This window comes from Rattus norvegicus, chromosome 18 (genome assembly GCF_021556685.1).
Source record: "Rattus norvegicus strain SHRSP/BbbUtx chromosome 18, alternate assembly SHRSP_T2T, whole genome shotgun sequence".
Classification (NCBI taxonomy): Eukaryota; Metazoa; Chordata; class Mammalia; order Rodentia; family Muridae; genus Rattus; species Rattus norvegicus.
Genome location: NC_141551.1, coordinates 58580257 through 58604599, shown reverse-complemented (window position 1 = coordinate 58604599; position 24343 = coordinate 58580257). Strand labels below are relative to the sequence as shown.

Here is a 24343-nt window from a genome sequence, read left to right as displayed (position 1 = left end):
TCCTAGTAGTGACTTTAGAAATAGCCTTGTGACTAGGAGTTTCATTCTCCAGTTAGCAGGGAATCGTAGAAAGCTGCCTTTTCAGTTCAAAGTTTATGCTGTCTTTAAAATGTGTAATCCAAGATCACAAGGCCAAAGCCTTTGTCCTGATGGCAGATGTCCTCCTGCTGATAAAATGCAGGCCTGCAGCAGTTCAAGAGAGGGTGGAGATTGGTGATTGCACCAGCTATGTCACCCAAACACATCTCATACAGGTGTCACACACATGTCAAACCCTGACAAATCGGGGTTGCTAGGTGTTATCCGTGACATGAATGTGCAGCATTGCTGTAGAAAGAAAAGGGGGGCTTCATTTTTAAAGCTATTCAGCCTCCCAGAAATAGAGAAGGCGTGTAGACTTACTTAAGGCAAGAAAGTATGGTTTCAGCATAACCCATCCCCAGATATGCTTACCCCTAACTCTGCTTAGATACTCCTTCTGCATTAAATTAGCAGTTTTCTCCTGGCATATTGCAATCTACGTGACTGGCCCCCATTTAAGAGACTATCTTTTTCATGATACTGTCTAAAGGCCCCAGGACAATGTAGACTCTCACTACGGCATCCTCAAGCCACAGGTGTGTCTTCAAGTATCGTATTAGTGACAATAGCTCAGACTTCATCCAAGGACACCGACGTATTTGATAGAAACATAACTAAGTTTAAGAAATCTAAATAATTTCCCTGAGGTTCCACAATCCAGCTTGTAGGATGGGATTATCTATTCCGTCACAGCAGATGGAAATGTGTGGAATAATTGTTGCAAATGGAACGATGGATAACTAGCGTTTCCAGAATACAGATTCATAAAATACACGGTCCTGCCTAAAGTGTCTCTTAAAACAGTAACTTGAATAAAGAACATTTCGTTTGTTGAGACAATTAGGAAGTTAGGCACATGGTACTTGCCCATAGTCCCAGCCACTAGGTGGCTAAAGAATGGTGGCTTGGCCTGGGAGTTTTGAGGGCAGCTCGTCTCAAAAATAGAGTGTTGGAAAAGCCTTCACTTGTGCTGCCTGCTATGAAGTAAACTATGGGACCCTAGCTGCTTTGAGGGCCGTAGATGCTCCCCACCCCTGCATTCTTGCTCTGGCTCTGGCTCTGGCTCTGGCTCTGGCTCTGGCTCTGGCTCTGGCTCTGGCTCTGGCTCTGGCTCTGGCTCTGGCTCTGGCTCTGGCTCTGGCTCTGGCTCCTACCGGATCTCCAGAAGCTTCCAGTTCATATCAGTGGTCCACAGACAGGATGTGATGAAGATGCCTAAACCTGAAAGTGTGTGCCTCTCCTCGCGTATGCTTTAGACGCTGGTAGCATAAAATTAGCCAATGCCAAGACTTACTGAGAGTTCATTTAAGAAATTTGAAAAGATGTAGGTGATCCGCAAATGATGTGGTTCTTGCGAGATGGTTCGAAACCTTACGTAAAGAGCATGGTGCAGGTTGACTATATATATATATATATATCCTCTCCTTTACAAACCAACCATCGCGCCCACTCCGACCAAGTTGCTGAGCCTAGACTTGCAGTGAAAGCAACACCACTGGTGCCATTCTGGAATGCACTTGGCATTAGGCCGTCAACGCACCCGCATAACCCCGATGGGATAGTGATGATATAGAGCATGTCTTGTGATCTCTGACATCCTTATAACTCCTCTTTTCTCATCTCCTCTTTCTTTTCCTTTCTATTTCAATTACTTTGAGCAGCATCAAGAAAAAATTACCAATCCACCAGAATGAGTAAGTCCCCCGTGTGAAGCCATGAAATGCTCGCTCTACATGACGCCATTCCATGCTTCTACATCCTAAACTCTGACCATTTTCTCCTCCAGGAAAAAAATGTCAAGTTTAGGTGTCAATAGCTCTCATTCCTGACCAATCACTAGAACCTGAGTAAGAAAAGCTAACAAAGTCCAGTTGAGTGTTTTTAGAAAGAACCTAAAACAAACAAACCATCAAAACACGGTGAGACACTAACACCCAGGGCTCCAGCTGATCCTTGTACACGTACTGATTTGCCTCAGTTTGGCCTCCATCACTTGCCCCTCCGTTGCACCCTTCTGGCATCCCTTCCTCTTCTCACTCAGCTTCTCTCTGCTCACAGGTTAGCCCACCCTGAAGGAAGCCTCCCAGACCTAGCCATTATGAACATGACGGCCAGCCTCGATAAGCCTGAGAGGCAGAAGTTGGCAGAGCCTGGGGAGGAGAGGACAGAAGAATGTGCCAAGAAGGCAGAGAAGGGTGAGGCTGGGAAAGACAGTGATGAGTCTGAGGAGGAGGAAGGTGAGGAAGAGGAATCCGAGGAGGAAGAATCCTCAGGTAATCAGTCTCTCTCATCAGTTGCCATATCAGCATGAATGACAGGGTGACTTCCTCCAAAGGACCGGTTATTACACAAATAACAGTTGCAGGATGGTTTTGGTTGCTTTAGGGATAGTATTTCTATTCCACTTACTACAAGTTCCTGTTCATCTGGCCTAACAGGAAGGGAGCAAATGGTTGGCTAACAATCCCCAATGATAGGCAGAGTGCCCAGGAGGAGACCCGGAAGGGTGTGTTCTGTCTTCTGCTATGTGGGAACCTCTCACAGAACCTGTGCTACTGTAAGCAAAAACAGGCCCCCGCACAGAGCACTGACATTCCTCGTGTCACCTTCAGAGACTCCTTCTAGTGAAAGGCGTTCTGAGGCTTGTCAATTATGAATACTAGTTCTAGTAGAGGGGGCGCTGTGCAATCGCGTGTTGGTCTTTCAGGTTAGTGTTCTCTCTGCAGGGTCTTGGACAGCACGGACCTAAGAGCTCCTCTTCCATCCTGAAAGTTACAAGATATTCTCTGCGATTAATAACACCAAAAGGGGGTCATGCTCCTGGGTGCACTTAGAGCTTTTTTGGGTGGGGAGGGCTTTCTTTATATACCTGTAATGACCAGAATGAAGGGAATGGGGTGACCATGGTTATGGATGTTATCTGACAGAGGATGCAAAAGGATAGTGTAATGCTCAGAAAGGGTGAGTGTGTAGTCTCTGGGCCAGGGCAGGAGATGCTGTACATGTCTTAGCTGGCTCTCAGCTATACAAGAGCAAAAAATCAAAAATGCTGTGGAGTAAATGACTCTGAAAGCCCTGTGGTGAAGCCTTGCTCCCTTCTCTAACTCATCTCTGAAAACCCAAGGCAAGAACCAGATGTGTTTTTCACATCTGAATTGCAGTTGTCCCACACTGTGTGTGTGTGTGTGTGTGTGTGTGTGTGTGTGTGTCTGTGTGTGTGTGTGTCTGTGTCTGTGTCTGTGTCTGTGTCTCTGTGTTTGTGGGGAGACAATTCTGCCAGCTGGGATTTCATTGTACTTCTTTAAAGAGGACTTTGTCCCTTACTAAAGGTCCCATCAAAAATCCCTCCATACCCTTATTGCTATATACCTCTAAATTGTTTCCCTGTTGACTGTCACCTGAGTCACTCTGTAATAAGTATTTTTCAGTGTAACTAAAACCTCATTGAGTGTTCAGAGCCAAGGACAGTCACATTAAAACTACCTCTTACAGGTGGGCACATCCCAGAACTGAAGCATGAAAAGGGAAAAAAAAAGGCAGTCTTGTGTGGCTTCCAGTGGGGTTGACCAGGTCAGGGCTAGACTGATGTGAGCCCCTGAGGTAGAAAAATACAATGGCTTAGTTGATTAAGATGATTAGGATGAAGTTGAACACACTTTAGGAAACCATGACAAGGAACGAGCTGCCTCTGCCCACAGCAGACCTGCAGGATGTGCTTGTTAAAGGAGAGGGAGAGAACCTTATCCATTCACTGTCACTGGTGGAAACAGGGTTTGGGTGGAAAAGATGTCATTTATAGAGAGCTCAGGTGATTTAACACAACTTAAAAGTTTTCAAGACAGAACTCTTTGCATTGGTTTAATTAAAAGGCACATGGAGTAACACTGGCCCTTGTGTTCAGTCAGCAGCATGGCATGGGGCTCTCGTGTCCCTCCTCTCCAGGTTCATAGAGCTCATGCGCTGACTCTTGGGTAGCTCCTTATCCCATCCTGAAAGGTACAAGAGTGTCCCCATTGATCACATCAAAAGTGGTCATGCTTCTGGCTGTATTTACTGCCTTGCAGATCTCAGGAACAAGTGGCACCTCGTGATTGACCGGCTCACTGTGCTCTTTCTAAAGTTCCTGGAGTATTTCCACAAGTTGCAGGTGTTTATGTGGTGGATCTTGGAGCTGCACATCATCAAAATCGTCTCATCGTACATTATCTGGGTGACTGTCAAAGAGGCAAGTATGTTTTTGCTATACTATCAGACCGAACAGATCATGACAAGTCTGCATCTTCTCTATGTGTCCATTCATAGTGTAATGCCCCATCCATTCAGGGATCAAGGCATATACGAGTGCATGAGCTTTACTATACAGAAGACCCAAGGTTGGTGAAGTCAAGAAAGTGAACGTCAGTAGAGGAGAAAACCCCATGCCTTAGTTTCCAGTTGGCATGGTCATCTAGCAAAGGACGCTTTCTGAACTATGTGCAGTGGGCTGTCTTTCTCCACCACAATGGGAATCTCTCTCCCAAAGCTGGAGTAAAGTTCCAGTTTGTGTTGGTGAGGAGTATACTCTGGTTCCAAAACATTATTAAATCTTTGCTAGAATTCATCTTGCTCGCTATCTTAATAAGATATGAAGCTGATGGTACACTTGGTTTTTACTTCTGTCTTATGTCTTCATTTTAAAAATAAGAACATCATTGTATCAAGAGCTCCTCCATGTTTACTGTGGAGAAACAAACTGTCTTTCAATTTATTCATCAAATAGATTTTGCAGACTTCTACTCTGGACCAAGTCAGCCCAAGGTAGATGGTTTTTATCTCTAACTTTCCTGGATGGCTTTTCAGCTGGTTATAGTTCAGAATCTTCACCCTGAAATTTAAGTCCAGAGCTTACTGCCTACAAATTTTAAGGACTTCGGTCATGACACTCCAACCAAGCTGCTTGGCACATAAGACAAATGGAAGATAAACTTTGCCAAGAGAACATTATGGCATCAGATTTTACCCTGAGTCCCTAGGTAACCAGAATCTTGTTACACATGGGGATGAAGGGCCACCATTTTCCTGGATATTTTGATTCATCTGAATTGTTTTCAGACCAAACAATTTTATTTGATACCACTAATTTTTTAATTAGCATACAAAATAACAAGTTTCTTTATGGCCTTTTCATACATATTTTGTTTGTCTGCTGTCCTGTCCTCCATTTCTCTTCCAGTCTCCTGGCCTCCATTCCCACTGTACCATTCTCCTCCTGTATTCTCCCTTCTATTTCATGTCATGTATGTTCTGGTCTCCTCTCTATCTCATTGGTCCTTTTCTAGTTTACTGGCCTTTATCCAAACTCACTTGCACAATAAAAATTTATATACAACATGGATTCATTTTTGGTGAGCATTCCATTAGACTCTTGTTGCCATGGAGATAATAATCCCATGACCCCTTCAGGTCCTGATGCTGCAGGAGAGCAGGAGTTTAGAGCAATGTGCATGGCATTCACACCATCCTACTTTTGAATGAAGAAGCTCTCTGTGCTGGACCCATTTTCCTATTTGTGAGATTGTAACAATAAAATATCTTCCCTGGAGAGACTCCTCAACCCTGTTCTCCTTTGTTGGATACCGGTGACCATGTCCTGTGATACATATCCTAGTTCTACTCCTTCTGTCTCATTCCTGTGTCCCTCTTTAGCTCCAGGCCTGTGCACATCCTACTCTGCCTATTCCCCATCTAGAGGGTGAGTGCCTAAGCTCCTGATGTCCCATTACTGCCTATTCACATCCACAAGTGATGGGGCATTGATCTCCTTTCAAATCCACTGCTTTGATTGATGGGCGATACATGACCTCACTTCTTGGTGCCCTAAGGCACCGAGCCAGTGAACCCTAAAACTGAACACCTTGCCTACATGATCTCTCTCCTTGGATAACTAAGAGATTCTCAGCATTTAACCCATCTTTTCTTTATCCAGTACACCCTCCATGTTGCAACTAGATGTTCTCCTCAAGGTATAAATGGGATCACATTAGACCTCTCTACCAAAACCAACTCATAAGTATCTCTATTATATACACATAGAGTTCTTATTAATGTCGTGGTCCAGACCACTTCAGGAGTGTCATATCTGGAGCCTTTGGAAGATGTGGGGTTCAAATCACATGCCCCTTTTATTAGATAACTTGCTTCTCCTTGAAATAATTGGTGTCCTTCCTTGTCAGTAAGACTGGGCCTGAAGTCCCTCTGATGACCTCGCTCCTGTATAGATACTCCTAAACAGCTCTAACCACTGGCAGCAGAACATCTTTCTTTCCATGGGTTAGACTATATTGGGAGCTACTGTCAAACATGGCTGACCCAGGCAGCACGTTCATCATGTGGCTTTGTCTGGGACATTCATGGACTTAGTATATTCCCTGAGGGCAAGGAACCCTCAGGACATTTGTCACCTGGAACCTGGTTAGGAATGAAGACTTATGGTCTTTGCCTATATCACTTAGAAAATAAAAACTTCTGTGCAAATTACATGTGCTACTTTTATAGTGAGAGCTTTAAAACTATAATCAAAGAAATAAGAGGCTTACTTCATAGTAAATACCTTTAATATAATTTGCTTTTTAACATTCAAATTAGCCCTACCATTGACTATGGGAAAACAGTCAATTCATTCCTCAAAGCATTTTGATAAAACACAGTATTCTGTTTGTGTCCAAGCACTTTGTAGATTATTGGACACTCCTATAAATAGCATCTCCTTCTTCCCCAGTTAATTCTGCAAAATAGCTCTTTATAGCTTACTATTTCAGCACTTAATTCTCAGAGAGAGAGAGAGAGAGAGAGAGAGAGAGAGAGAGAGAGAGAGAGAGAGAATATGAATTTGCCTTCCATAGGGACAAGCAGGTGAGTTCAGGAGCAGAGAACATGCTGCACAAATGTTTGTTACTGTTCAAGTTTTCCATTTTCATATGTTTAAAGCCACTTTTGCGATCTATTCTCTAATAGCTCATAGAGCTGTGTACCTGATACATAGTGAGTTTTATAGTGAGCGCATGCTATAATTTTCACTGAGAGCAGCTGTATCCCTGAGACAGCATCAAAGTAAATTAACATGGCCCATGGCTGAATAAGACAGTGGTGTTTCTGGAGTCATCAAGAACTGTAAGCTGAGGAAACTGACTAGACCTGGGGACTGGCTAGATCTGTCTGCTTGATAAATACATGGACGTCCAGAGCCAACAGTCAAGATGAACCCATTGTCCTTCCCCTTAAATTAACATATTCTTGGTAATTCATATCATAACATGATACTTCACCTACTCAGACTCCCCCCCACAAAAAAAAAAAGCTGGCTATCATGTCTCACACTTTCTCCATTTAAAAACCTGCCATGGTCAAACCAGTTGGCCATCAAATCAAGTTAATTTTACTTCCCAGGCAGTCCAGTCTGCATCTTTTATCAATGCAAGCACAGAACCACATGCTTTCACATCACTATGGTCCCTGACTCCACACCTCCATAGCTGTGGTAGAGCTGGGCTCTGACAGCTAACCTAGCCCTTACATTTCTCCCTCCTTAATTCTGTGGCATGTATTTAAATATATGCAAATCTTACCTTCAAACTCTCTGATGTCAGGTCTATACATGGACCACTATTTCCTACAGAGTGAGTTCATGTGCCATTTCATGGTTCAAAGGTACCAGTCAAAGCTTGACTTGAAATTTCCTCTCCATCCTCATCTTTGAGTAGCCCTAAAATGTCCTGATATCCAGTGGTTTATCCTCATCACACCACCTCTTGTCTTATTTTTTTGCTTCTGCGTCCTTGACCTTGAGTATGCCTTGCATCGTTCATAGCCTGTTTAAGCTTTCTGTCAATCCCCTCTTTGGACTGAGGACCCCTCAGGATGCTATTACAGGAGCCCAGGCACACTTATAAGTTAACTACTGTTACATTATATGGATTCTACCTGGTTTTGTGTCTGTCTGACTTATGAGATATAATATCTTCAAGACCACAGCGCCTCACTATCTTTGCAACACCCTGCACCTAAGGGAGTGCCTTACACATAAGAACTCAGACAACCTTTGCAGAACTGGAATCACATTATCCTGTGTTGTAAATGTCCTGCCACGCCATGTATTTTTGTTCCCATTTCTGATCTTGTGTTTTCAGGTGTCTCTGTTCAACTATGTATTTTTGATTTCTTGGGCATTTGCTCTGCCATATGCCAAACTCCGCCGTGTGGCTTCCAGTGTCTGCACTGTCTGGACGTGTGTGATCATCGTCTGCAAAATGTTGTACCAGCTGCAAACCATTAAGCCTGAGAACTTTTCTGTCAACTGCTCCTTGGTGAGCCTCAAAGTTGGGGGGCCTTCCGCGATGACCTCAAAAGGATCAAGAGAGATATATGGGGAGTCACAATACCAAGAACATTCTCTCTAGTTTAAAAGTCACCTCACCCACAGTAGCTTTATTCTGTCCATTTGATGGACATACATTTGCTTTTAACCTGAGAATGCTCCCTACTTGAAATGGGTCCTCACCTCCCTACCCCTCCAAACTCCCTTTGGCTGAAGGGGAGAAGCCTGCGCTCTAAAATTTAACAAGCTGTTTTTACTTCATTTTGCCTTCTTTCCAGCCCAATGAAAATCAAACCAACATACCCCTTAATGAGTTGAACAAGTCTCTTCTCTACAGTGCCCCTGTTGATCCCACTGAGTGGGTTGGCCTGAGGAAGTCCTCCCCTTTACTCGTCTACCTGAGGGTAAGGCTTCGTTGGACCTCATGTGGGCCTTTGCACAGTCATAGTTTGTGATTCCTGCTCCCCCCTCCTAAGACTCTTAGTAGCCTCTTTGATAGTAACTCTGTCTTCTTAGTTCATATCTAAAATGACTAAATACTAAAACCAGTATTATATTATGCTAAAGAGAAAGTGGCTAAGCAATCTGACTCAGTTCAATGAGAGACAACCAATACCTTCGTTATTACCTCAAGTCGCCATTAAAGTATACAGTTGGTGGTCACGTCAGAACTGAAGCAAGTCCAAACTACATTATTAAGGTTTTTGAAAAATAAAAACTTATAATATCATACATTATCTTTTCTAGACACAAAGAAAACTACTAATTAAAATCTATCAAGTTATTAATAATGATTATTTGTGAGAACAAAGCATAAAAGCACTTCAGGAAATACTTGCTGCCCATTTCTTCTTTTTTGAATGTTTAATAAGGAGCACATATTATATCACAAAATAACACAGCATATTTTAATAAAAACAGTCATAGAAACTTAATGGAAACAAAACCATTTAGAATCTTGCACATTCTTGTACGTTTCACACTGATGAATAACTCGAGCAACCTTAATCATTGTCCTAATCTCTCACAAGACAAAGATAAGACCTTTCCGCTGGGCGCCTGAGAGTTTTAAGTATATGATACACCCCCGTTCTATAATTTCCAGAGCTTCTACAAAGCCACTGTCCAAATATCTGTCAGGATAAAATAAAGTGACAGTTGGAAAGCCTGACAGATGGCTTCTGGCACCCGTTGACACAAGTCAATGCTCTTGTCATGAGTATTATGACCAGGATTTTACCATCCTGAACTTGCTTCTCACTTTACCTCTCTCTCTGGCAAGTCTACAGAGGTATTAGATTCCCTCTCCAATTGTCATCCTGTCCCCACAATCAGTGGCTTCCCCAGTGGTCCCTGAGATACTTTGCACATAAGGGTCGCAAACAAGGAGAGACTGCCTTCCTCTGGGTTTTCTGTGCTGCTCTCTTGGTATGAGGCATGTACTCAGCAAGCAGCAGCCACAGTCTTGTGCCCAGAGAGACTGGACCCTAGCATAACAGTTAGCCCATTTCCATTACGATGGTAGGGCTGCAGTAAATAAGACAGAGAAATAGGTTCAATACTATATCGAAGACAGGTGACATCTAGTATAACATTGCCTTTTGAGACATCTGGATTTTCAAAGCAACAATTTACTACAATTGCTCAGAAGGACCAAGTCGCAATGCCTGTAGTGTACACAGATGTGTTTTCTTGCTTGCTGTTTGTAGAACAACCTCCTGATGTTGGCGATTTTGGCCTTCGAAGTCACTGTTTACCGACATCAGGAGTACTATCGAGGCCGAAACAACTTGACTGCTCCGGTGTCTAAAACTATCTTTCATGACATCACAAGGTTACATCTAGATGATGGGCTTATCAATTGTGCCAAATATTTTGTAAACTACTTCTTCTACAAGTTTGGCCTAGAGGTAAGTTTCCTTGCTCAAGTCTTTGGTTTCTTTGCATGAATCTTTATATCTTTTCTTCAGGCCAGTTGGTCACTGAGGGTTCATTACACGTCTCCAGTTTTTGCTTCACAAAGCTACTGAGGGTGATAGGTCAGCTTAGCTCAAGTTCTCAAAAGTCGGGAGCCAGTAGCCCAGATAACAACAGTGCACTTTGTCCCTAGGTCTCCTGAGCCATCTAAACATATATCCGCAATCATCTTGGTTTCTTATTAAGAATAGATTTTTCCATCTTTGCGTTCATTTTGAATGCGTAAACTGAGAGGTGAACTCTTGTGACACCGAGTGGTGATGAAAGAATAGTAACAAAGTGGGAGAGTGGAACTCAATAATGATAATCTATAATGGAATTAAGGGGACAAATTTACAGTGGTGACACTTCACAAGGACCTTATAGCTGTCACCTTCTGTGCTGTTGAAGCAGTTTCTACGAAAAGCACAGTCAGTTCTCACAGAAGGAATCACACAGCATTTCTATATCCACAGTTAAAAAAAAACACTCAACAGTGAGGCCTTGGGGATGCTTTTGTGGACCGTGTATTCCAATGATGATTTCTGTACCCAGAGATCTGGTTGCAGCCCAGACTTTGGTATGACTCAGTATTTGGGAAAGCATTGTTCTCCATCATCTCCTGATTGATTAAATCAAGAGCACAATAACCTATAGCTGGGCAGGAGAGGATAGGCAAGAGAGGGAGAAGGAGAGTCATGGAAGAGGAGTCACCATCAGGATACAAATGAAGAAGGAAGTGCCAGGGCAAGTCCAAGGTGACAGGTAAAGGACCCTGTGGCTGGAAAGTAGGCCAGGTTAGAATAGAATAGAATAGAATAGAATAGAATAGAATAGAATAGAATAGAATAGAATAGAATAGAATAGAATAGAATAGAATAGAATAGAATAGAATGTCGGGTTAGAATACCTCAGAACCTGCCCATCATAGTGCCTTGAAGCTTATCAATAACTATAAAGGTTCCTGTATCATTATTTCTGAGCAATGGGGTGCCCCTGCTTTTACACTGAGGCTCCTCCAACCAGTACAGACAGACTAAAAAGCAGTGCTCTCTGTTGTCCCTTCCTAATAAATGCAATCTTTCTTGTCTCTTAACAATCCTTATACAGACCTGTTTCCTAATGTCAGTGAACGTAATTGGACAGCGAATGGACTTCTACGCCATGATTCATGCCTGTTGGCTGATCGGTGTCTTGTACCGTCGCAGAAGAAAAGCCATTGCTGAGGTCTGGCCCAAGTACTGCTGCTTCCTGGCTTGCATCATCACCTTCCAGTACTTTGTCTGCATAGGCATCCCTCCTGCCCCCTGCCGAGGTGAGCATCCTGCCTAGAGCATCTAGCCTTAGCCAGTGGACCACGGGGAAGTGCAGCGACATACCGGGGATACCAGGGAACTGACTGTGTCTGCTCATCCCTGCCCCTTGCAGATTACCCATGGAGGTTCAAGGGTGCCAACTTCAATGACAACATCATCAAGTGGCTGTACTTCCCAGATTTCATCGTGCGGCCCAACCCTGTGTTTCTTGTCTGTAAGTTTTCTGCTGTGGGACCATGGGGGTGTAGGTATTAGTTGGTTTGTATTTGCTCGTTAGTTTTCAAATGGTAGGCATTAGTACTCTTAGTTCCCTCACTGAACTTTGCAAGGGTGTGAAGTTTATCTTATGCATTCCTATTCCGAGTCACCAATACCTCCTAATTCAGTTCACGTCCACTTGCAAAAGGAACAAATCAACTTTGAAGTAACTTGCTTCAACCCCTCTATTCACATATGCCTGCCTCTTTATGGATAGACTGGAGAGGCAGCTTTGTAAGTTGACTCCATTTGCAGCCATCACGGCAGGGAGACCAAAGTGAAAGACAGGGCTGTGGTAGCAATGAGGAGCCTTGGATGTCAGCCCCATGAGAGCTGCATGCCCAGACTTCTAGGACAGTGAGAAAATGGATGGCTGGAGGAGCAGTGCTTCTGGAACAGTGGGGGGTGGCAGTGCCATGGAAAATTCCAGAGTGGGGCTGATTTTTTAAATCGAGGAAGCTACCTGTGCCTTGGGAGTGGCCCAAAGACCTGCCCCAGGAAATCTCTGCTCTGAGCAGCTCAGAGCCCCTGTTCATGACCTTTCACATCCTGCCTGCCTTGGCCACCGGCTCTCAAACACCCTCAGTGCAAGCACTGACTGAAGTCTGGTTACAAACGTAAAGGAGCTGGTGAGCAGAAAGAGCAGGATGTCTGTATCCATGTGAAGGATAAGCAGGCATTCCAGTGACTTTCTCAGCACTGGTAGGTGAAGATCCATGGAGGCAGGCGCCTAGCATTTGGACATGACAGCATCCTGATGTCACCATTGCCAGCCCTGCGTACCTTATACTCACTCTGTTGCCCCCATGCTGAGATCAGGAAATGGGGACTTGGTTCCAACCTTAGAAGCCGACATGCTCCTTGGGGACACAAGTGACATAGGAACTCGGACTCCGACTAGCTGTGGTGACTGCGTGCGTCGTCGTTTTAGAACCTGAAGAGTGGCTGCTTTTGTCTTGCCAGATGACTTCATGCTGCTCCTGTGTGCTTCCTTACAACGACAGATTTTTGAGGACGAAAACAAGGCAGCTGTGCGCATCATGGCCGGGGACAATGTCGAGATTTGCATGAACCTTGACGCGGCCTCATTCAGCCAGCATAACCCTGTACCAGATTTCATTCACTGCAGGTAACGGCAACTCCGTCTCTTCACGCGGGCAGTCTCTGTGTGCAGTAGTGTCCGAGCTGCTCCTTTACTGCAGCTCTCTCTGTGGACCACAGGGGAAGTAGATGGGCCTCTGAGTTATACCTCTGTGTCCCTCTTGTCCCCACAGAATGTCATTAATGGCCTCAGTCTCCAACAGAAACTGTAATAGATCAATAATACCAGTAGGCATCCCTCCAGGAAGAATCCTTTCTGCTCCTCATCTATCTTCCCTCGTCCTCCTTCATCCATCTTCTTCTGCTTATCCCTCTCTATTTTCTTTACCCTTCATCTACCTGCTCTCTTTCCTACCTCTCTCGTTCATTCCTTAATCTCTCCTCATCCTGAGTCTCTTATCCCCACTGTGTTTCCTCATCCTTGTCCTTCCTCATCCTCTCCTCTTTTCTTGTCTTTATCTCCCCCTCCTCTAGTCCTCACCCTAATCACTCCTACCTAATCACCCCCATCTCTGTCCCTCCTCATCAAAACCCCTCCTCATTTCTTCCTCCATCATTCCTCATCTCTATCCCTCCTCACCATGTCTATCACTCCTGTCTTTCCTCTTCCTCCCCCTTGTGTTCAAGAGCCTAGAGAGTGAAGCCCCCAGAGCTTCCCTGAGTGGTTCCGTCCATATGTCCTGTCTCCCAGAGGTTCCGTCCATATGTCCCGTCTCCCAGATCCCTGTGTGGGATCCGTTTATAGTTCTGTCTTCCACTCTGTCTTCCCAGTCAGGCAACACCCAGCCTCACCTTCCTGAGCTTCTCTGCAGGAGCTCCGATGTATACCCAGCCCAATTTCTCTCCTGGTGCATTCATTCTGTATTTTGAGATTTCCAGACATAGTTTCATGCCAAGCCCTGCCTGGAGTCAGGCTCCCCAGCTCTCCTAACGCAGGAAAGCTTTTTAGACTGACTTCAGCCACAGTGTAGTAGCCTAACAGCACTGTGGAATCTGGCTTTGTGGCTTAGGGCTGATCCTGCAGCCTCTAAGGCTCCTGGGTTAGTGTTTGTCCTTGACTCCTGCTGGGAAGATAGAGCAGAGGCAGACAGACAGCACTAAGACATCATGGTGTCTGTGTGGAATGCCCCATCTTGGGCTCCAGAGACGGGTGGCATGCAGGTGTCACTTTTTAAGAACCTGTCTGATCTGCTCTTCTAAAGTGTAAGCACAGGGGGCAAAGCCCTTCTGATTCTCTTCTTGTCCCATTTCCATTGGATTGTATGGAGCCCATATCCTACAAGTATTACTTATCAAGCTTCCATTGCCTGGTTGTTTTAGGCATCAGACTCCATTCCAAATGCTTTAACTTCCATTGAGCCAGAGCTCGACCCCTCTGGCCACCTCTGGCAGGGTGTATACTGTCACAGTCTACTTTATCTGTGTAAGAAGCTAGCAGGTTTGCTAATCATGATCATGGCCCTCCCACTTTTATTTTAGAAAACTAAAGGATTACAGTTATTCTGAAATAAATATTTTTTATTTTATTCTTTTTTTTTTTTTCGCAGCTGGGGACCGAACCCAGGGCCTTGCGCTTGCTAGGCAAGCGCTCTACCACTGAGCTAAATCTCCAACCCCTTTAATTGTATTCTTAAAATCAGTAATGTCAAAAGTTTGTCTATCTGATAAATGCAGTAAGACACGCCTTGTTTTCTAATACTGCTTGCAAAACTGGAGCATACATTATAGAGATTATTTATTAACCTTCTATAAATTATAGCCCATTAATCAATCAGTAAATTTGGAATTTATTCTCTGACTCTTTTCCACAAACCCAAGAGGAAAAGCTTCCGGAACAAAGCCTCAGTGAAGGGGTGGACAGGCAGTGGAGACTCCTGGCCAGAGCCATAATACCTGCTACCTGAAGCCCAGGCTCTAGAAGCATCCCCGCTGCTAGTTACTGTAGAAAATCTTGGGTCTTATACTCCAGTCTCACCTTTCATGAGTAAAGCCCCTGGGAATGGACAGCCCTTCAGAGAACCCTGCATGGGCCCAGTGACATCCAGACACAGAATATCAGAGTTGTTCTTTCATCTATGAGGAGAATTTTTCTAGTGAAATTTTTGTATGTAGTATGCATCCTCTGTAATGTAATAATATAAATTTCTAGTTCCTTAAAAGGAACCCGTTGCTCATTTTCCTGCCAGGCAGGAGACACCTATACCTTGGAATGGTTTTTACCTTATAATTATTTATCTTAGTTAGGGGTTTACTGCTGTGAACAGACACCGTGACCAAGACAACTCTTAAAAGGACAACATTTAATCGGGGCTGGCTTACAGGTTCAGAGGTTCAGTCCATTATCATCAAGGTGGGAGCATGGCAGCTCACCCCCACAGTGACACACTTCTTCTAACAAGGCCACACCTACTCCAACAAGGCCACACCTCCAAATAATGCCATTCCCTGAGCATATGCAAGCCACTACATTATCCATGCCTCTAGGAGAAGGACAAAGAGAAATTTGAATATTCAAGTGGTAGGCATAAAATGTTTTGTGAGAAATTAGCCTCGAATGAGATGACCATGAGCATACTTACCCATGGTTTTTCTCCACTTATTATTTGTCTAGGACTAATAATGTAGGGGCTTCCTATGCAGCAGGGGCTTCCTATGCACGGGGCTCGCGTGGCCAGTTCAATGTGAAAAAGGAGGTTTCCCTCCTTAAAGAAGAGCTCTTGGTTTTCCTTGTGTTGCCAATGCCTTTGCATGCCCCGGCGTCTGTTTTGCAGATCTTACTTGGACATGTCCAAAGTGATCATCTTCAGCTACCTCTTCTGGTTCGTCCTCACCATCATCTTCATTACCGGAACGACCAGGATCAGCATCTTTTGCATGGGTTACCTGGTGGCCTGTTTCTATTTCCTGCTCTTTGGAGGTGATCTGCTCCTGAAACCCATCAAGAGCATCCTACGCTACTGGGACTGGCTGATTGCATACAACGTGTTTGTGATCACCATGAAAAACATACTGTCAGTAAGTGGTTCCCACTAATAACATACTTGTGATTTCAGTACAAGAATAAACAGTTCACTTGGTGCTCCTTAAAAGGCCCAGTTTCTCATGTGACTCTTAAAAGTCGCAGCCAAGACACTGCAAGTTCCGGCTTCAGTGACTGTCACTCTTGGTTTTACAGTGTTAAGTGAATCCTTTCTGCTTCTGTTCCCCATTTGGGGTCACATGCTAGGAGATGATGCATTCAACGAATAAAATCTAAAATGATTTACTACTTCAAATCCTGTCCTTCCCAAGGAACAAGATTGTGTGTCTCATCGTGTTTCTATGAAGCAGCCCTTTTATGACTGAATAGGCTTTACTGAACCCTCCAAAATCTTACCATGCTCACCCAAAAGGAACTGCGTTGCCTAGAAAGAATTGTAGAATGTATGGCAAAGTAAGATGTTTTCTGGAATGTTCTGTTGTGTGGAAAATGAGGGGAAAAGGGCTTTTCGGTGCAGAATCATTTTATGCCCCTAGAGATGAGGGAGAAAATTCAGCCCTAGGTTATTTCTGAGTGCAGACATCTAGATGAGGACGTGAGGTAACCATGTGCAGTGGAGGAATAATGCACATTGCTTGCTGTGGTCAGGGGTAACTTGTATCCCAATGTTACAGGTAACTCGTCCAGCTCAGGGCTAACTCCAGCATCACACCCATCGCTTACACAAGCACTGGCGTTCTTTAGTGCCACAGAAAACTTAACCAACAACCTTCCTAAGCAGAAGATACTAGTGCCTCTCCACTGGGCTATAACTGATGAGCCTTGTGCCTGCTCTCATGGCTGTGGTGGGTCGGTCATGCATTAATAGGACAGCGCCGTGATGGTCCCTACTTCTTCCCTTCCTACCTTCTTATGAAGGTGTTCACTAGGCAGCCACTTGTCAAACTACCAGGTGTATTTTTTAAGACTTTTTCATGTGAACCAGTTTGTTTAGGGATCTAGGAAAGTGTGTCTAGCCATGAAGAGTTGAATTGTTTATTTTTATGTACAGTCTACTGAATGATTAGTTTGATAATTGACAATATACAGGCTTTATTTAAGAGTTTAGCTCACTAACACAATTTTCACAGGGAGTGATATTGGGGGTAGTTTTGGGGGTGTGAAACAGGACAGCAGCTTGCTGGCTCATTCTGAGGCTAATTTCATGGGAAGAGCTGATCCTGGGAAGTATACAGATACACTATCTCTTCATCCAGCTACCCATCCATCAATCTGTTTATCCATCCATTTCTTTATTCAGACATATGCACTTGTTTCCATCCATCCACACCCACCTATTTATCCATATGTCCATCTTTCCATCCATCCATCTGTCCACCAACTTATTTATCCATCCACCCCTTTATCTATCCATTCATATCTGTTTCCATCCATTAATTTATCAATCCACCCACCCATCCATCCATCCATTTATTCATTCTACAAAAGTACATTATAGGTTAGCTCTTTGCTAAACATATTCATACATTTTGAAGGTCCAGATAGCAGTAGGACGACTAGGGTGCTTTGAGATACTCACATTTTGAAAGGGATGATAGCTTCTGTTATAAATAATTACAACGTAATCACTGGTAACAAAAGTTACAATGTTGGGGGTGAGTGAACAGAATGTCCTTTTCTACTATCGTTCCTAGAAAATGCAGGAGGTAGCATTCACTGGAGGCAAACAGACAAAAACATATTGAAAAGTCTCTAAAGACTGAAGAGGTCAGTCCCTGCCCAGAGGAAAAGAACAAAAACTTAATGGCATGGGATTAGAGCCCAGGTTTACATTCTCATTTTCACAGCTACAGACTCCAAGCTGAGTAACTGCTATTTGGGGAGTAAAGGCTTTTGAGTGTCCAAGGGCCATACGCACAGCTGACCCCATAGCGTTGCTGACCCCATGTGTTGACTTGCAATGGTTAGTGTTTATTTAAACTACCTAACTCAGGATTGGAACTGGACGTAAGAATTTATTACTATGGAAGAACTACATACAACCAACAGAAAAGACTTCTTTACTGAGAGGATTGGTCAAACAAGTCTTCATGCACGTAGACTTTCCGTGATTTCTCTGAAGGATTGGTTTCAGCCACTGACTCCCTAATATTTAGGATCTCAGTTACTTTTTATTGCAACATTTTCATGGAGCCCACATATATCCTCCTTTATGTTTTATATTTTCTTCAGATAATGTATAAATATAAACTTCAAGCACCTATATGCAAATGAATGCTTTAATACACAATAAGGGACAATGACAGGGAAAAACATATGTAGGTTCAATACAGGTCCTCCCCCAGAGCAACTATTTTCTATTCAAAGTTGGTGAAATCCTAGGATGTTGGATTCATATATGTGAGGGCAGTGTATCACACACTAAGGCCACTCTTAAACTGAGACCTGGGCTGATCTCCTAGGGATCAGTGTAAGTTTGAGTCATGTGACCTATGAGAAAATAATTCTACTCAAAGCAAAGACTTTTAGTGCATTCCCATAGGGTAAAGGCTTGTCCTACAGTAGGCAGCTTTCTTTGTAAAGACCAGTGCTTCCGAGAGCAGAAGCATCACACTGGAGACCCCCTTCCTGTTCCCACTGAGAGGAGTGTCTTCTGAGTTTGCATTGCTCTCCAAATAGCTAATGCTAACTATATGTATTCAGTGTGGAGAGTGCTATTTCACACACTACGGGATGCTCTGGAAACATTGCCATTGGGTCCTAGTGAATTCTTGCACACTGGGTTCTTTAGACATCAATGTTGTTTTCTAGAGTCAGAGATCCAGGTTTACCTTATTTCCTTTTCAGATAGGAGCCTGTGGATACATCGGTGCACTGGTGAGAAACAGCTGCTGGCTGATCCAAGCGTTCAGCCTGGCCTGCACGGTGAAAGGCTATAAAATGCGTAAGTATAACAGGACCGTGTGGGAGAAGAAATATAGAAAAGAAAGAGCAGCTATGTTGTTCTGACTTAAAACCTAGAGGAAAACACAGAGAAATGAGCTAGAGGTGGAGTCAACTCTGCCCTGAGATGAAAACTATGGAGGATACTATGTGAGGGACAATGGCCTATAACACAGGGTGTCCCCCAGAGCCCCGCCACATGGGGGTAGTAAAGGTGACTCCATGTACTTTCCCCAATAAGATTCAAAACAAGTCCAGCCACCTTCTCAAAAGTGCAGTTGCTCCAGTTAGAATGGACAGTCCTCAGGTTTGCAGACCTTCTCTCTTCAAGAAGCTGAGGGAACTTTGGGCTCAGAAAGCCAACTGGAAAGAGCCCTAGAATTTCTGGAATAGTTTTCCTCCAAGAGACAATTGGAAATGCTATTTCTGCCATTTGCCTCTAGCTCAAGAACATAGGTCATAGCACCTGTCCACTTCCATGAGGCTCAGAAAGGCTATTTAGATACCATGAACTCTTGGCTGTGGTTTCTAATTTAGGCTGTACTTAGCAGAGGATTACACTGGTCTCTGGAAATTGCTTAGTATAAAATGTGTGGCCACCGCCTTCTACTAGACTAGCCTGTGTTCAGTTGATTCTGGGTGGGACTCCTACATTAGAGCATTTCATCTGCCATCCAGATGTTGTTTCTCCATAGCTCTTGGGGAGTCCATGCCAGGGGCTTTCATGTGTTGGACAGTGTCAGCAGTTCACTGGGGCCCTCTCATGCTCATTTCAGACTTGGGGAGTATAGTTTTGCTTAAGAGGTACTCAGATCAAGAATAAGAACATCGGAGTTTCACTCATGTGCCTGCGGGATTTCCCGAGCCTGGCTCTGTAGACTTTATACAACAACGAGGACAGAAACGGGTGTTCATTTACATTGGGTTCTCCCCTGCCTTGTGTCTCAGCTGAAGATGACTCCAGATGCAAGCTGCCCAGTGGGGAGGCAGGGATCATCTGGGACAGCATCTGCTTTGCGTTTCTCCTGCTACAGAGGAGAGTCTTCATGAGTTACTATTTCCTGCATGTCGTGGCTGACATTAAAGCATCCCAGATCCTGGCATCCAGGTGGGTCAGGCTGCTTCCACCAACAGCTCTCCCTGAATGTACTACGGCTAGACCTTCGCTATCTGACATTGCTTACATGTCATTCCCTGAAGGACTGGATACATCTAAAATAGACTCGTAAGAAGAACCCCTGTCAGTATTGAGGTTTGGTCTTTTGCTGTGTATTGTAATGCTAAGTTTAGCCCCCAAGACTTGTTTGTCCCAGAGAGGAGTCCTCATGTAGACCCAAGTGACCGTATGTGACCTTGCCCCCAAGTTAATTTTGATTGGTGAATAAAAATGCCAATAGCCAATAACTGGACAGAAGTGTGGGGGTAAGTAGGGTTCCCAGGGCTGAGAAGTTGAAGGTGAACTGGGAATGCAGGCGGGGGAGAGGGGGTGAGGAGGAAGAAAAGTTGCCATGAGTTAAGAGTCAAAAAAACATGGCCCTGAGGCTGGCCAATTGAAGTTAAGAGCAGCCCAGGTGAAACATAGTAAGTAGTAACACAGAGTTATTGATAGATTTTAATAGCATATTTTAATATCTGCCCAACTCTAGTGGTAATTAAGGCTTACTGTAAATGATAGCAACCTGTGAGTAGCACCGTGGCAAATGATTTGAATAGATAAACCCTCAGAGACAACATAGGAGTGGATTCAACTCAGTGGAAAAGTACATTTGATTCTCTGCATCACAAAAGGGGGAGGCTTGGGTGAAAAGAAAGAACATACACAAATGTCCCAAAAGTATATGCATTGACGCTCAATATTATAGTTTATCAGCCAAATGCAAATTAAAAAAACCTACAGTTTGACATTATTCTCCGCCCCCACCCAGTGAGAATGGCTCCTACTGAAAAACCAAAAACTCAGTACTGATGGGGATGAGGTGAGACAGAACCCTCATACACTGTTAGTGAGAATATTAACTATTAGTTAATATTAGTTAGCCACCAAGGAAAGAATGGAGTAGTTCCAAAATAGCTCAGACACTGAGCACAGGACCTAGCTAGCACTTCTCTAGTCCCCTGACCTTTCCTACCTACTCTTCCTGTCCTTTTAATTTCGTCCCCACCTCACCTGATTATCTTCTCTGGGCAGCTTCACATTGTCACGCTTCCCTCCTTGGACTCCACCCTTCCTCCAGTTCCCACCCCTTCTCTTTGGTTTTAGAAAAGACTCTGGAGATGAGAGGCCACCAACAGGCATGCCACTGCTTGCAGGGGACAGAAGCTCAGTATGCACTTGTCTGGAGAAACTGGCATTGCTCAGACAGCAGAGGATCCAAAGTGTTCTCTACCTAACACTCATTAAGTTAATTTCCTATATGAAATGACCAATTCCTGTCTTTGAACTTGAGGTTCATGCATATAATCATAGGTGTTCACAACACCAATTTCCCTTCACCTGCCAGGAAAAAAGAATTTATGTTAGAAGTTCATTTATATGAGTGTGATTCTATCCTTTGTCACCCAAGTTGGGGTCACATAGGGGTCACCCTTGTAGCATGTACTCTCATTTCATAGGCTAACTGTAGCTTTATTTAACCTAAAATAGTGCTGTAATTTATGAGTATAATAATGTTTAGTGACCAGTACATCCCTTTCAGAGATGCCAGAATGAGATAGAATTGTCTTAGACTCTGCATTGCCATGAGAGAAACATGGTATGGCAGGCAGGCTGACCATAGCGTAAATGTATCTTTCAGCATTGTAGTAGCTAGAAGACAAGTGTTGGACTGCCAGCAGTTTGGGTGTCTAGTGAGTGAGACTCTGTAGCCATTACACTAAGTCCCCTTATGGTAGAAAGGACCAGAGACTTCCTGGACCTACTACACTCATTCCAATTATAAATTAGTCATCTTGCAAGGCCCTACTTCCGAATGTTGTCACTTGGGCATTAGGATTTTAACATGACACGAACATTCAGGCAATAGTGGCTGTGACGTAAGAAACATTTGGGAGTCCGTGAGAGCCTGTCAAGGGTGTGTTACCAATTTCATGGCTTGAACTAGGCTGCCTTCCATTCCAAGAAGCAATCTAAAGAATGGGTAGAGTAAGAGGAGGAGGACAGGGGTACAGCCACAGTGATATCGTTACCAAAGGTTTGTGTCTGCCCGTACACTGGCAGTGACGTCTGGGTAGACAGAGGAAAGCACGAGATGGACCTGGCTCCTTTTTCCTTTCTTAGATTAGCAGAGCTTTGGTGTGTCTATCAGTTTGCACGTCTATCACCTGTGTCTGGGGGAGATGCTCAGTGGGTAAAATGTTTGCCGCACAAGCATGAGGACCTGAGTCCCGGTCCCCAGGATCCATCTAAAAATGCAGGTGTGGCATTGTGCACTGGTAACCCCAGCCCTGGAGGTTGGAGACAGCCAGAACCCCAGCAGTCGCTGTCCATCTAATCTAACCAAAATGACTAGTTCCATATCAGGGAAAGATCTCGCCTTAAAAAAATAGCGTGGAGGGAGGGTCAGGAGAGGTGAGGGTTCAATACTGCAAAGACTGCTCTTGTAGAGGGAGGGCCCAAGTCCCATTCCCAGAATCCACGTCAACTGACTCAACTCACAACTGCCTGTAACTCCAGAAGGATCCGACACCACTGACCTCCAGAGACCTGTACTGATCTTCACACAGACTTACTCACAAACTTATAATAAAAGACTAAATAAGTATTTTTTAAAAAATAATGTGGAAAAGGATTGAGGAAGATAACCCAATATCAATAGCACCCTTTGGCCTCTGCACTTGCCCACATGGGTGACTGTATCCACACAAATATCTGCATGCAGTACACTCATGGAGAGAGAAGCAGACAGACAGACACAGAGACAGACACACAGAGAGAGACAGACACAGACACAGAGAGACAGAGACAAATACAGAGAAAAACAGAGAGGGACAGAGAGAGAGGGAAAAAGAGACAGGCAGACAGACACAGAGACAGACACACAGAGAGAGACAGACACAGACACAGAGAGACAGAGACAAATACAGAGAAAAACAGAGAGGGACAGAGAGAGAGGGAAAAAGAGACAGACAGACAGACAGACAGACACAGAGACAGACACACAGAGAGAGACAGACACAGACACAGAGAGACAGAGACAAATACAGAGAAAAACAGAGAGGGACAGAGAGAGAGGGAAAAAGAGACAGACAGACAGAGAGACACAGAGACGGACACACAGAGAGACAGAGACAGACAGACACAGAGAGGGACACACAGAAATACAGAGAGACAGAGACAGAGGTATTGCAGGAATGGAAATGTGAAAAATGCATAAATTCCTCAGACATCGAGCAAAGCAAGAAGGCAAGGAAGGGACCTGGAGCCCAAGCCATGCCATTGGCAAGAGGACTCTGCTCCTTTCCCTGTCGTACAAGGAAAAGGATGACAATGGAAAGGATATGTGTGAGTAGCTCAGCGACTTCCTGTCTCAGGACCACTAGTCCCTCTAGGACAGCCATGCATGGCCTGTGGGTCACAACCCCTTTGTAAGGGTCTAATGCCCCTTTAACAAGAGTTGCCCAAGCCCATCAGAAAAGACAGATAAACTTACATTACGATTCATAACAGTAGCAAGGTTACAGTTATGAGGTAGCAATGAAATAATGTTATGGTCGGGAGGAGGAACTGTATTAAAAGGTCGCAGCATTAGGAAGGTTGAGAAACACTGCTCTGTAAGTCTAGAAGCCTGAAGCTATGTCCTTTACTAGAAGTGAATGTCACTTGATAAATGTGTGGCACACAATTGAAATCATTTAGTGTTTGAAAAGCAAAACATTTTCTCTCCACTGGCCTTCGGGGGTGGCAGAAAGCCCACCTACTCCCAAGGGGCTATTTTCTTCATTGTTTAGTCACTCTGAAAGAGCACCCAGAAGAAGCAGGTTACTTCAGCCAGGAAAGGTCTGTCAGTCCCAATAAAAGGATGTCATGACCTCTGATCATCTCCAGGAAAAGTTGAGCGGGACTTTTGATTGATTTCAATCAAAAGAATATTGATTTCTTTTTCTGTTCCCAACTTTATTTCAGAGGGGCCGAACTTTTCCAGGCTACAATTGTGAAAGCTGTAAAGGCAAGAATTGAAGAAGAGAAAAAATCCATGGACCAGCTGAAGAGACAGTAAGGACACTCTTCCCTCTGCTTCTCTGCCCCTTTTGCATCAGTCTATACAACCATTTCTTGGCTCTGACCCCTGAAAAGGGTATCCTTGTCTAACAATGAAGGGGATGTCTAAAGACTGGTCCACACTGTATAGTGAGTGT

The 24343-nt window shown here is 44.2% G+C and overlaps 1 protein-coding gene across 16 annotated transcripts in view; it reads left to right on the top strand.

Annotated features, from left to right (window-relative positions):
* The window catches only part of Piezo2 (piezo-type mechanosensitive ion channel component 2), a 372639-nt gene that overhangs the window by 294123 nt on the left and 54173 nt on the right, over positions 1-24343 (top strand). For 8 of the 16 annotated variants that reach the window (XR_015642301.1, XR_015642300.1, XM_087592765.1 and 5 more), the window contains exons 19-31: positions 1743-1775; positions 2140-2354; positions 4146-4306; positions 8247-8423; positions 8713-8838; positions 10144-10344; positions 11501-11705; positions 11819-11920; positions 12928-13093; positions 15837-16080; positions 18893-18989; positions 19937-20096; positions 24111-24200. Coding sequence is in view for 14 of the 16 variants with exons in the window: in XM_087592765.1 (XP_087448891.1) it covers positions 1743-1775; positions 2140-2354; positions 4146-4306; positions 8247-8423; positions 8713-8838; positions 10144-10344; positions 11501-11705; positions 11819-11920; positions 12928-13093; positions 15837-16080; positions 18893-18989; positions 19937-20096; positions 24111-24200 (1977 nt within the window). In the remaining 2 variants the exon portion in view is untranslated. 16 annotated transcript variants of the gene reach the window in all.